We start from the raw sequence: 14,839 nt of genomic DNA on the forward strand, positions 1-14,839 counted from the left end.
CTATGCCAGGTGAAAAAAATTAAAGCGAAAGTAGATTTTTACATCGGGAGTGTCGTAGATTAATCGATTGTGTAGCGCAATATCAAACTTTATAACATTCATATACCGGTACACTATTCAAAATATTCTGATTTTATCAAAATACAAATGTAGTAATTGATAAGTCATACCTATGACATGATACTACTCTGAATATTTTATAAACGATCTGTTTGTTTGATGCATCCTCATGTATTGATTCATGGATTTACCTATTCCTAGTAGCATATTTCAAATTGCAGGAATTACTCATATCGATAAAACACCCGTGGGAGGTGAAGTGTCCCAAATTTAGACCTATACATGGTGCTGAGGATTGTAGCATTGAGGGTTGTTTATTGTACCAACGCCTTACACAGTCTCATTTGAAAGACTAGCGACTCTTCCAAATCATGCTTCAGTTTTAGACATATTCAATATCCCTGTAAATGGGATGGATGAATATTAGTTATCATACCTATACTTGATTCCTGAACGTCGCAAAAACCTTTACAAAGAAAGATATATCGCTTGATCCTGTAAATAGTCTACCTAGCCTTATATTGCTCCTCACGAAAATATTAACAGCTGTGAAGGAGAAACGTCAAACGTGTTGAGCGACTACATATGCCAGATGTGATGTAAATTAAATGTTGATACTACAAAACTCTAAAGAACAGTTAGTAAATTTGAAATTGCAAAACTTCTCAAATCAACAACTTCAAAACATATGGCTTTTCAACACTTCACACGACCATCACTCATGATAAATTAAAGACTAGACTTTTTGACATCATAAACAGTTGCTTCGTCAACAAAAATGAACAAAATGAAATATTCGTATCTATTGATTCGTCAACCAAAACATTACTTCGTTAAACACCATTTTAATTTCAAGCACAAGTATTCTGAAGTTGAAATAAAAATATGCTAGAGTTTCTCATTGACAATATCTTCGTAGTTTTTGGTGATCAGGTATTCCAACAGTCTGTTGGAATTTCCATGGGTACAAATTGTGCTACTTTATCAGCTGACCTGCTTTTATATTCTCATAAAATAGAGTTTATTAAAAAAGAAAACTTCTACATGAGAAGAAAATATATCTTGGTGTGGCCTTCAACTCGACATTTAGATATATTGACGACGTTTTATCACACTGATTTTAAATGCGGATAACTCCGTTTACCTGATCAGGATATGGGGCTCACGGCGGGTGTGACCGGTCAACAGGGGATGCTTACTCCTCCTAGGCACCTGATCCCACCTCTGGTGTGTCCAGGGGTCCGTGTTTGCCCAACTATCTATTTTGTATTGCTTGTAGGAGTTATGAGATTGATCACTGTTCGTTATCTTCACCTTGCTATTAACAATGGTAATTTTCATTCATATATCGATACGGTATATCCCTGTGAACTCGAGATAAAAGACACCACAGAGTCCTTTGAATTTGCTAAAACCTATTTATTTGTAAATAAATGAAGACGCTAGCCATTGTTTACATCACAAAAATTGTAAGACATTTTAATATGCGTGTAAATCGACAACTGGTATTCAGAATTCATTTAGAAATACCTAATATGAATCATTGTTCCATTACATTACGACATAACACCCTTTCTTTTTCAAGAGCTGAACATAGGAATCAGGCATATAATTATTTGCATGCAAAGTGTGACGATCACCTACATGTATTCTTCAAATATAAAGATAACGAACAACTCCTATAAGGAATACAAAATAAAGAGGTTAACTTAACACGGACTCCTGGCCATACCAGAGGTGGGGTCAGGTGCCTAAGAGATGTAAGCATCCCCTGTCGACCGGTCACATCCACGAGAAGCCCTAGATTTTGTCAACATCCCGTAACATGATAGAAAGTAGTTTTTTTCTGTTGACAATTTCCGTACAAGAAAAGTAACCATGGATGTTTGGTGCTTATATGACAACGCCGTTAACAACAAGTTCACAGACGTCCTCAACGGCGTAAGAAAACAATAGTTTTCAAAATATACCTTAATTAAGATTTTACCAAGTAGGAAAAAGAATTATTTTGATAAAACTGCCATGCCCCGTTAACATTTTTACTAATTCCTTCCGACAGTTACGTCGTTTTTGTATATAGAATTCATTTATTTTATTACCTAAGGATTTTTCTTTACGCTCTCAAAACAACTTGTCTACTAGACTTCGTATATGAAAAAGAACGATATGCAAACATTGACATTTTGCTAAAGAACAACTAATCACCCATAAAGGTCGAGAATCTTAATCTTCTCAAAGAGGCGACACTGAGTAGGGGTACAGATAGACCCTGTACCATATGGGAACGCTTAAACATGGTACCGAATACTGTTGTCACTTAAACCTTGCACCGACTTAGGTGCAGTTAGACCTAGGCATTATTGGGGTTCGGTTATATGTACATGTGGGCTACGATACAATTATATCAAGCCAGTAATTCTCAAAATAAGCTTAAGTCGAAACTTGGACTGAAGTGGGAGATTTTATTGAAATTTTGAATTTGAAAAGAAAACGGAAATTTAAGTTTCGGATTATTTCGAGGAATCCAGACCTGGCTGGATTTAAGTCTGAGATTTTACTCGAATTTAGATTTGAGAATTTGTCACGAAATCCAAGCCTGGCACCTACTTAGTATCAATTAGGAATGAAATTAGTCCTAGGACTGACTGAAAGTACATTGAGACCTAGTGCTATCTTTGGGAGCTGGTAAAATTAGGCCTAACACCAACCGAGGATGCAATTAGTCCTTGATGGAGCAATTACTTCTTACATATAGATCGGGAGTGCAGTCAAGTCTTACATCTGACATATAGATCGGGAGTGCAGTTAGTCTGAGACTAGTGTTGCTGCCTTATGCAGAGGTGCGTCTCCTCGGTCATGATAGGAAAACTTGCTTGGTTCATATCGTCTTTCGAAATGCGATGAGTCGGTCTCTTCGTCGCAAAGTGTGGATGTCAATCTGCATCTATAGTATATATTCTTACAATGCGAAAGGCAATGTTTTTTTTTCTATGTCGCATTAGGCCAACGATAGTGGGATACGCGAGAGCCGCAGTTGTTGTAGTGTTGTTTCTTCATTTCGTTGAAAAATGGATAGTCAAACTGCACTGAATGTAATACAATGGAAAACAATGATAAGAGGATGAACTGTGAGTACAACTGTATATTCTGATTAGTCGAACAACGGATAAGTCGTGACGTTTGAGCATGGCCGTATATTCTGATTGGTTCTAGTACAACAGATAAGTCGTGACGTTTGAGTGTGACTGTAAATTCTGATTAGTCGTACAACAGATAAGTCGTGACGTTTGAGTATGACTTTATATTCTGATTAGTCGTACAACAGATAAGTCGTGACGTTTGGTCTCTTTCCGTGGTTATGACACATATCGTAATTAGGCTTGCTGTAGAACTGCAGGTCTTCTGTTATCACGTGATTACCCGACCTATACAGCTCGTAGATATGTGTCTGTAAAATATAAAGCAAAATCGAATTATGTCAAATTCAAGTTTGGAAAGCTACAAAACAAAGAAGCAAGACAACTATTGACTCCGGGGATTTCGTTCTTGTTCAAAGGATTTAACATGAAAATAACGAACTTTGTGCAACTTACTACAAAGACAAAATTACGATACTTTTCAGAGAGTATGACTGCATATATTATGTAGATATCGTGCACATTACATGTAATATTCTTACCTCCATTTTCATTAGTGTCAAAGGTGAGTGTATATCAGCACGGTTTTCATAGGGAACATGATAGCAAAGACAGTAACCCTTCGACACTACTCGCGATGAGTGATAGCCACAAAAGTAGTGCTAAAATTAAAATATGTAAGCTTAAAATTAGACCAGCCTTCATCAGACATGGAATTAATCTCTTTTCCAGGCAAATATAAAGTACGTAATACCTAACCATACGAACCTCTGTAAAAAAAAAAAAAATGAAAACATTGAAGAAGAAAAATAAATGAATAAAATAGATGTCAAAAATATATTTAAGAAATAATATACTTCAGCTTTCTCTTTTATGATTTACCTTACATGTATATGAGAGGTAACATCTAGAGTCATAATTAACCTTAGTATCAAGAACAAGCAGATGTGAATATAAGTATTGAACGCATTTGGGTTTTAATATATAGCTTTTATTGCGTTACATCAAAGGTCAAGTGGTGTATCGTTGTAACTAAAAGTATAAATCATTCAAAAAGTTCATTTCGTGATTGGATAAAGAAATAATGGCATGCTATTTTTATATCAAAAAAGGGAAGTTTTGGTTTTGATGTCTTGTATATATATATTTCTTAGATCCGTCCGTCCGTCACCTGGAAAAAAAACGGACAAAAGAAATTTGATATTCTCCTATCCTTTGGGAGTTCACTGTGCCCTTAGACCACCCGACTTAACCCAACCCTCTCCCATTTTCCTTGGGGTTTTTTACGCTTATTAGGGATGAATGAAAGGTGACGATAACAAACAGCGATCAATCTCAAAACTACTATAAGCAATACAAAATAGAGAGTTGGGCAAACACGACCCCTGGACACACCATAGGTGGGATCAGGTACCTAGGAGGAGTAAGCATCCCCTGTCGACCGGTCACATCCGCCGTTAGGAATGAATATGACAGAACAAGGTATATAAAATTTCCATAAACTTTGAAAAAAAATAGCCAGTACTTTTTAAAACATCTCCGGACATGGTGGTGTTCCAGTATTATATGAATGTCTCGTTTTATTGCTACTCTGTGGATACTTTTGTCGGAGTCAGGTTCAGTATGAGACGTATCGTAAGATTACAACATCCACGATGTGAATTTTTAACGCACAATTGATTTAGGAATTTGCTTAAAGATAGGAAAAAATCTTACAGAAACACTGTCGTAATAGTAAAAGGTATATGACCATTCGCCACTTTCATGAGTTGGGCGTGGGGTTGTAGTGTGATGGGTGGTTGCTTTATGGGTCGCGTGATGGTGTGCAGTAGTCTTCCTTGTTGTCACGTGTATAGATGCTGGATTGCTGAAATGCTAGAAATATATATGGATTGTATGTTGTAGTTTTATCCGACATGGAATGAACTTTGGAAATTTAAACAACATTTTTGTAAGAAATATTACGAGTATATAAACGGAATAGAAGTGTTGTTGGGTTTTTTTTCAGAAATGATCTGAGGTGTCGCAGCTTACAGATGAGTTTCTTAACTTTGTGTCCCGTGGGGATTCGAGTTATAATAGGTCCTCAGTACTCCCTGCTTCATGTAAGAGGCGACTAAATGGGGCGGTCCTTCGGATGAGACCTCAAAAACCGAGGTCCCGTGTCACAGCAGGTGTGGCACGATAAAGATCCCTCCCTGCTCAAAGACCGTAAGCGTCGAGCATAGGCCTAAATTTTACAGCCCTTCACGGGGCTTCACCAACAATGGTGACGTCTCCGAGTGAGTGAAAAATTCTCGAGTAGGAAGTTAAACAATATACAATCAATCTTAACTTTGTCATTAAACTTTGTGGTATCTACAAACCTGAAAACACCAACATGTACTATAATCATGCATGATCCGAGGGTTTTTATAGTTCAAATAATTAACTTTAAATTAAGATCATGATGCACTAGTTTAATATTTAAAAACTTCCAATCACATTCACTGTGTAGAATGTCATTTTCGTTGTGGTTTTATTTTCACTATTTTTGAGCATAGTTATCGCGTGCTAATAACATTTTAGTGCGTATGTTTAGATAGCATGAGGTTTACAAAATGAATGATTGTAAATCTTATTCAAACACTGTCAAAGTTACCTCATTGGCAACACCCCCAAGAAACGATTCCTTTCTGTTTTTAAATTGTGATATATTATGTTTAGTGTATACCCCAGTGATTACCATACCCCAGTTGTTGTAGATTATTACTTACAAAGAGAGAACACAGAATATTCAGGCCAATTACCAGCGATAATAGACCGTCCATCGTCTTGGTCTGTTTGGAACAGCACAGTCTTATCTAGGTAACATATAAACTGTCTTATACTTTAACGTTCTCTTCTTTGACCTTTGACTTTAATGTATATTTAAGGATATCTAGAAAGCCCTTATAAGAATAAGTGCTCTGAACCTTTCTCACAGATACAATTGTATAAGGAGGTATATTTTTGCGGAAATATACCTGCAGTATTCCCTTGTAAAGGACACCTGTTCTGATATTTCTAACGATGCAAAACTTATACGGTACCAATTTTGATACACCAGATGCGCATTTCGAAAAATAATGTCTCTTCAGTGATGCTCAACCAAAATCTATGAAATCCGAAATAACAATGAAGTTTTAGAGCTAATAGGGGAAAACAGTGTGAAAAAAAGTGGAGTCAAATTCGTCCAGGATAAGAGCTATGCCTGAGGGAGATAATCCTTAATTTTGAAATGAATTTCTAAATTTGGAAAAAGCAATTAAATATAAATCCGTATTTTCAAGCTAGTAACGAAATACTTAGCTACTGGGCTGTAGAGACCCTCGGGGTCTAACAGTCCACCAGAAGATACACTACAACAACTTTCCTACACCTCAGGGTTTCATTCGGGGAAATATATTATACTGTTTGCAGTTTGCATCTTTCCCCTTAAAATAGCATATACAACAAAACATTTAAAACCATAGAATGCACTATCAACAAACCGACAAATACAGTCAAACTTCGTCGTCCTTTTCATGTTTATCCTCCCATGAATATGTATTCTGTGTGGATGTGTGATGTGATTATCGTGTTGTGATGCTGGCGGTCTGATGATGCTGAGGGTGTAGGATGATGGTGGAGATGTGATTATCCTGTGGTGATGCTGGTGGTATGATGATGCTGATGGTGTAGGATGACGGTGGTGATGTGTTGATTGTAAAGTAATGATGATAGTATGTTAATGTTGGTGTGATGATGAAATAGTGGAGATGATATTGATGTCATAATGATGGTGTGGTGATGATGATAATATTGGTGTGATGATGATAATGTTGGTATGATGATGATTGTGTGATGATAATGGTGTGTGATGATAGTAATGTAGTAATGATGTTAATATTAGTGCAAGAATGATAATGTGGTAATGTTGATATCGTGGTGATGACTAAAATTTTGATGTAATGATAATGTGACTATAATTTCGATGTGATGATAATATTGTGACCATGACTATAGTGTTGGTGTGTTGATGATAATGTAGGTGTCATGATGCTATTGTGGTGGTGACTATACTGTTGGTGTGTTGATAATATCGTGGTGATGACTATAATGTTGGTGTGATGATGCTATTGATAATATGAAAATATTGTGATGTTGACTGTAATTTTGGTGTGATGATGATAATGTTGGTGTCATGATGTTATTGTGATGATGACTATAATGTTGGTGTGATGACTATAATGCAGGTGTGATGAAGTTATTGTGGTGATTATGATAACAATGTTGGTATGATGACTATAATGTTATTGTCATGATGATGATATTGTGGTGATGAGTATAATGTTGGAGTGATGATGATACGGTGGTGGTGACTATACTCTTCGCGGCAGGGTTAAGGTGTCCCGAGTAAAGTTAAAATAAACATCATAAAATGTACCTCTGTGCATTTCATACTATATGACGTCACAATATAAAAGTGCGTCACGACGTACAGGTCTATAGTTGTATCGCGGGGAACATCTCATATTTTCTCGCTATTTATCGCAGTTATCTAGTGTTCAAGCTGTATGTGTTTAAATTTGTTTGTCAGTTGATTTTTCCCCCAGTTTTCTTCGATAATATATAAGTCTCATATTTTTATATATAGTATGTGCACAAAAAACTGTAAAGTAATCTTTACATCATTTTGTGACCTTGATATCGCCCCCGATGTGTATAGTCATTTGGAATAAAGAAATCCAACGCATGTACATATCGACTCGTTACAGGTGAAAGATGACAATATTTTATTTCGATTAAGGCATATTCAGAAAGGTAACTAGTTGCAGATTTAGGATTTTGATACGGAATGTACAGTATTTTGCCTCGTTTAGATACGATTTGGATGTGAATGTGGAAAATGCCCAACATTTGAGTTGAGATTATGGAAATTGCTATATTTGAGAGGATATTGTACCGATCCCTATCACTCTTTAAATTTACCATATCAATATCGACATATCAAGCACAAACTGTAAATGATTTGAGTGCATCTTTCACCTGTACTGAGATGATAAACAACTAAAATTCTAGCCGATAAAAATAACTCTACGTCATTGTATGACGACGTAATAGTTAAGCAAAAGATTTCCCCACGTGATACGATGTTTGTTTATGTATCAGGATATAGGGCTCACGGCGGGTGTGACCGGTCAACAGGGGATGCTTACTCTTCCTAGGCACCTGATCCCACCTCTGGTGTGTCCAGGGGTCCGTGTTTGCCCAACTATCCATTTTGTATTGCTTGTAGGAGTTATGAGATCGATCACTGTTCGTTATCTTCACCTTGCATTGACAAACGATTTTTACTAAAAATATGCGACGCTTGAAAGAATTTTACTTTTTAATCTGACGTGTTTCATACCGATTGTTAAGCCGTTCTTGGCACACTGATTTTGACTGCGGATAACTCCGTTTACCTGATCAGGATATGGGGCTCACGGTGGGTGTGACCGGTCAACAGGGGATGCTTACTCCTCCTAGGCACCTGATCCCACCTCTGGTGTGTCCAGGGGTCCGTATTTGTTCAACTATCTATTTTGTATTGCTTGTAGGAGTTATGAGATTGATCACTGTTCGTTATCTTCACCTTGCATCAATATGCTGTTATTACTTGTTATTTTGTTATTTTACTCGGGACACATTAACCCCGCTGTGGTGATGTGATGAAGATAATGTTGATGTGATGATGATATTGTGTTGATGACTATAATGTTTGTGTGATGTTGTTGTGGTAATGGAAGATGTATGTGGTGACAATATTAAACGAAAATTGTGTTGGGGTTATGGCAACAATATGGTAAAGGTGATAGTACTATGCTAAATATTTGTTTTGAAAGGTGATTACATAAGACACACTTTCTTAACAAATACTTAAAGAAATTTGCCAAACCCATATTGATAAAATCGACATACAGACATTCCATCTGAATGAAAACATAAACACATACCCAAAAACTCGCACATATTTTTGTTTTTGAAGCAAAATATATACCGGGCAGATGAAATTTACATATATTCACTTTTGAAGATTTGTTCGGTGAAAGGTGAAGACAACGAACAGTGATCAATCTCATAACTCCTATTAGCATTACAAAATGGATAGTTGAGCAAACACGGACTCCTGGACACACCAGATACGAGATCAGGTGCCTAGGAGGAGTAAGCATCCCCTGTGGACCGGTCATACCCACCGTGAGCCCTATATCCTTATCAGGTAAACGGAGTTATCCGTAGTCAAAATCAGTGTGTCAAGAACCACCTAACAATCGGTATGAAACACGTCAGACAGCATTTGACCCAATGATAGGTTGTATTGAAGAACTAGGTCGTTATAACGACCACAGAATTTGCGAAATGCTGACTTCAATAGAGACTGTTGAAACCCCTGTACCATCAACTTATTTGTCAGTAGCTTGCCTCGATTTAAAAATTGACTATACGCAGAACAAGCAAGCTCTTGCGTATCGAATCAGTAGAGAGATATAAACGCCATATGCAGGTAATAATGGAATATTGCTACAAAGTATAAAGCAGTAATGGTCGACGCTGTGGTGTCCTTTATTTCGAGCTCACAGGGATATATCAAATCGAAATATGAATAAAAGTTATTACTGTTAATAGACAAAACGTCGTCGATATATCTAAATGTCTAATTGAAGGCCACAGCAAGAGATTTTTTCTTCTCGCATAGAAGTTTTTGAATAAATTCTGCTTCATATGAATATAGAAACAGGTCAGCTAACAAAGGAGCACAATTCCTGCCCATTGGAATTACAAAAGACTTATTATTTCATTTCCTATAAGATTTTTTGGATCGTTTAAATTCGTGGGACCAATTTTGGATTGTCAGTTTAGGATGCAATTTCGTCGACATGGTCTCTCTGTAATGAAACGTTAGATATGAATATATCTATAATGAAACGTTAGATATTTTGTCATGGTTTAAAGTTCATGGGATAGGGATACTCATGAAAATTGAGCCCAAGCGATATTCAATTATTCCACAGTATTAGCAATACGCATCTAAATCATAGAAAACACTTCTATAAAATGTACAATCTTGTAAACGAAATTCCTCCTCCGAGAGAGTACAACTCTTGCAAGAGTTTGACAAAATCTTGGGAATTTTACTTTTTATCAGTGGAAGTCTTTAAAATTTTCTCTCAAGGGAAATAAATTTTCTATAGAAAATTAAAAACCTACTTGTATGATTTTTAAGATCTTGTTAAATTCGTCTGGAAATTTTAGAATTCTGTACCCAATTTATAAGTTATGTGTCGCATGCCAGGTGAAATCTTTTCAAGCAATAGTGGAATTTCACATCAAATGTGTAGTGCGGTTTTGAACTTTAGAACATTTATTCTACTATTCGAAAATATTCAAATTCTATTTTAAAAAGTAATAATTGATAAATCATATCTACATGTATGACATGATCCTACTCAGCCCAATCTGTTTGTATGATGCATCCTCATATACTGATTCATGAATTTGACTATTCCTAGTGGCATATTTCAAATTACTCATATCGAGAAAACACCCGTGGTGGGTGAAGTGCCTCAAATGTAGACCTACATGTATGCATGTCGCTCAGGGTCGAATTGAGAGTTCTTTAGTGTGTCAACACCTTACAAAATCTCATCTGAAAGACAGGAGACTCTTACCCGTAAATTCAGAGGGTTTGGTAATAGATCACTTGCTACTGAATGTTTACGTCATGAAATGACGCAGTGAAGATAGAAGTGGGGCTCTAACTCACTACCTCCTGGTCAAGAAATAAACGCTCTATATCCACGGATTGATCGATGTCCGGGAATAGTGTGAAAAAATTTAGTTATAGAAACATAATAATACTGAAAAGGTCTGTTAACAACTTCCTACGTCTAATATAAGGTCTTGTATTCTATTCAGTACGTTTGACCCCCATGAAGTCTGTCAAAACGTGAAGTGCGTTCGGAATCCCATGACATGATTGCATGAGTGTTGATAAGGATTTCTATTAGGTTAACGATTGATGAACCAGATGTCCCTATCGATCCCTGTAAAACTCATTTACACATTCATGTATGTTGTATACACAAATATTAATACGCCTTTGCTTCATGAGTATTGGTGCCTGTGATATTGTGCAATGCATTTTCATCTGTGCCTAATTCATTTTACGCAAACAAACATATGTACATATCACTTATACTATAAATCAACGGCTTTATTCATTTAATCATGTATTTTCCTTATTGCATGGCCACGACTGTTTTGATATTTACGATACATTTGATACTTGCATATCTAAAACATCTAAAACAAAACCATGTAAAATTCAAACACATTGGGTTTTTGCGGTTTTGTTGTTGTATTGAGGGTTGGGGGGGGGGGGTGTTGTTGAGTGTTGTGGTTTTTATTATTATTATTATCATTATTATAATTTTTCTTTTGGATATTTAGAGTATTGAAAGAACATGTCTTAATGTCATTATCGCCTTTTGTTCAACTAGTTGATACTAGTAATCTATATCATTATGCACAGGACTGGATGAATTCAATATCTATCAAATATATACATGTAGTACGAAACTATGAACATTTTAATCACGCTTTTGACAAGAAAAATGTATTTCAATGAACTCGCCAAAACACCATAGGTCAAGACGGATACAATTTAAATGTGGAGTTTTGCTACTAAGGATAGAAACTGAAAGACACCAGGCTGAAGGCTTCTTTATGTTCATAAGTTTAGCAGTAGCACCATTTACATTGTTGCTGGAGAGATATACTGCTGGAATTATTAAGAATATGGTAATTATCTTACATATAAGAAATGTTTTCAAGGTAATCCTTTACAATCATGGATATTATTTTGAAGCATTATACATCTACTGATATTTCACTATTAGATGTAAATCAGCATACTTTACTGATTATCTGTACATCATCATAAAAAGACTGCTTTCCCCGCGAGAGGTGTGTCAGTTCGATCACACCTATTCGGAACATTTAACAACTTCTTTTTATCTTTTTTTTTTCGAATGATGTTATGGATATTTATTATATAAAATAATTGTATCAAGAGTACGTCGAAAGTTTACAATAGCAAATTACAACACTCGTCATCATGACGATTGAGTCTCGAGTGAGAATATTGTAGAGGAAGAAGTGAAGAAACTAATAGAAATGCAGGATTACAAAAACACAAAATGAGCTATCTCCTAAGAAAAATGTATACTGGAAGTAAGAAAGTGAACTGTGAACGCTATGCAAAAACGTCAATCATTTCGCTTCGTTATGGATCGCTGTTGAGTCCCTATATGTCCATTTGCACTATATGTCAGCTCTGTTTTAAGGCCAGGTGTCATAGGTCAAGTCTCGGGTTTTACCGCTTTTTTGCAACCTTCGAGTGGAATTACCTTATATTTCGTGGTTATCGATAAGAGAGTCTTATATTCTTTATCAGAATGACTCGATTCCCTGCTGAACAATTACATTTTTGCACAGAATGGCAATGTTTTGTTTTTTTCAGTAGATGACTTCAGCTTCCCCATCGTCAACTTCCCATATCTATGTAGCAATATTCCATTATCACCTGCATATGATGCTTATATCTTTCAACTGATTCGACACGCAAGAGCTTGTTCTGTGTATAGTCATATTTTAGATCGAGGCAAGCTATATGTATTGACATACAAGTTGATGGTACAGGGGTCTCAAAAGTCTCGATTGAAGTCAGCATTTCGCAAAGACTATGATCGTTATAACGGTCTAGTTCGGCAATACAACCTATCATTGGGTAAATGCTGTCTGACGTGTTTCATACCGATCGTTAGGCCGTTTTTGGCGTACTGATTTTGACTACAGATAACTCCGTTTACCCGATTAGGATATCACGGCGGGTGTGACCGGTCGACAGGGGATGCTTACTCCTCCTAGGCACCTGACCCCACCTCTGGTGTGTCCAAGGCTTCGTGTTTGCCCAACTATCTATTTTGTATTGCTTTTAGGAGTTACGAGATTGATCACTGTTCTTTATCTTCACCTTTCATTTCTTATATCTATGTTTTTTATTTTGATTTGTGGTCTTACCGAGCTTCCATGATTATTTAGCAGATGACCGAAATAACGATCGTAGAACACAAAATATACATGTAGTTCGTTAGCGTTTTATCGACAGAGAAAAAATTAAGTACAATATCAAAGAAAACATAAGATATAGATATTCAATTAAGAAGATTTAAAAAAGACGAAACAGGTGTAAAATAAAAGTAATTTAGAGCGTAAATTTAACTGAAATGAAAACAAGAAGAGCAGAGTAAACTACATCCATGATGTGATTTGGTCACGATCAGCGATGGAGAAACTGGCGTTGGTCTAGCCTACTGAGTTGAAAACGCAATTGTTGAACACAGATTTCGACAGAAATTCAAAGGATCTGATAGAATTGATGGAGGATATGATGAGTCATGTTAACGCTAAGCTCTTAGTCAGGTTTTTGGAAAGAAACGACGGTATGTTCATCGTTAGGACTCGCGGTTGTAGCCATGCAGGAGACCCTTCGAGACAGTAGGACATATTTAGACGAAGTGCAGGTAGGTTGCCTCTTTTATTTACCTTCAGTGTGTGTAAGAGAACATAAAAACGAACTGACAGAGTTTTCGTTCACTTGAGAGATTTTTGTTGTAGGATTTTAATGGATACTCCCACCGGTACCCTGACATGAACATATTTTTTCGAGCCTCGAAACCAGCCTCGCTTATGATCATGCCGAGTCATAGTCGTGATTGCAGTTGCCAGGTAACAACAGGTTTACTTATCACCGTCATAGTAAATAGGCTTATAACTCTGCCTACATTTTTTCGTTTCCAATATCATAGAACTTTATTTTATAAATTCGCCATGCAGAATTTGTAGTTTAGGCATAGTTGCAGATGGTATTTAAAAATGTTTAAATGAAACAACAGAGCGGTATGTTTAATGTTTCTGCTTTATAAATTGATGAAATTCTTGTTTGTTTACAAAATAAACTCTATAAATATCCTGCTGCGTTTGTTTCTGTTAAGATTTCATTGCAGTGGCGGATCCCGGGTTTACGAAAGTGGTGTGTGTGAAAGTCAAGAATTAGCCAAAATACTCAGCCATTTTGGGTGCTTATCTGGAATTTTACTCACACTATTTCTATTATTTAATTTGCGGCGAAAGGGGGACGGGATTTAAACCCCCACTGCATTGCATAAGCAAGAAGGCAGGTAAAATTACAGGAACTGACATTTGAAGCGGTGATGGTTTTCATACGCAAGAAAAAATTGATCACGTGACCAACTTCATGTTACAAGAAATTGAATGTCAATTTCATTTGTACTGTCATATAAGAAAGTGGATTGGCAAATGTAAATATTTTAATTTTGCTACAAAGGAAATTCTGAATAAATACAGAATAATAAGTTATACGCTTTATTTCATGCATCGATATGCATCAACACAGGAAATATGTCATCCAAGCGGGGACAGTATCAAAAGTAGTTCGGACCGGAAGTGCTTTATCAAACGGACGTGTGATAAAACTAATTCTTTATGTCACTTACCATATACACCACATGTAT

At 36.3% G+C, this 14,839-nt stretch overlaps 1 protein-coding gene across 1 annotated transcript; it reads right to left on the bottom strand.

Moving 5' to 3' along the window:
- Positions 1–3,341: 3,341 nt before the first annotated feature.
- LOC125676077 (uncharacterized) lies at positions 3,342–6,036 on the bottom strand. The gene is made up of 4 exons (XM_048913968.2): positions 5,954–6,036; positions 4,914–5,072; positions 3,740–3,859; positions 3,342–3,508 (listed from the first exon to the last, which is right to left on the bottom strand). Exons 1-4 carry the CDS (start codon positions 6,005–6,007, stop codon positions 3,371–3,373), a joined length of 471 nt encoding a protein of 156 aa, XP_048769925.1. The 5' UTR covers positions 6,008–6,036; the 3' UTR covers positions 3,342–3,370.
- Between the last annotated feature and the right edge of the window lie 8,803 nt (positions 6,037–14,839).

The sequence above is a fragment of the Ostrea edulis genome, chromosome 3, assembly GCF_947568905.1.
Source record: "Ostrea edulis chromosome 3, xbOstEdul1.1, whole genome shotgun sequence".
NCBI classification, from domain to species: Eukaryota; Metazoa; Mollusca; class Bivalvia; order Ostreida; family Ostreidae; genus Ostrea; species Ostrea edulis.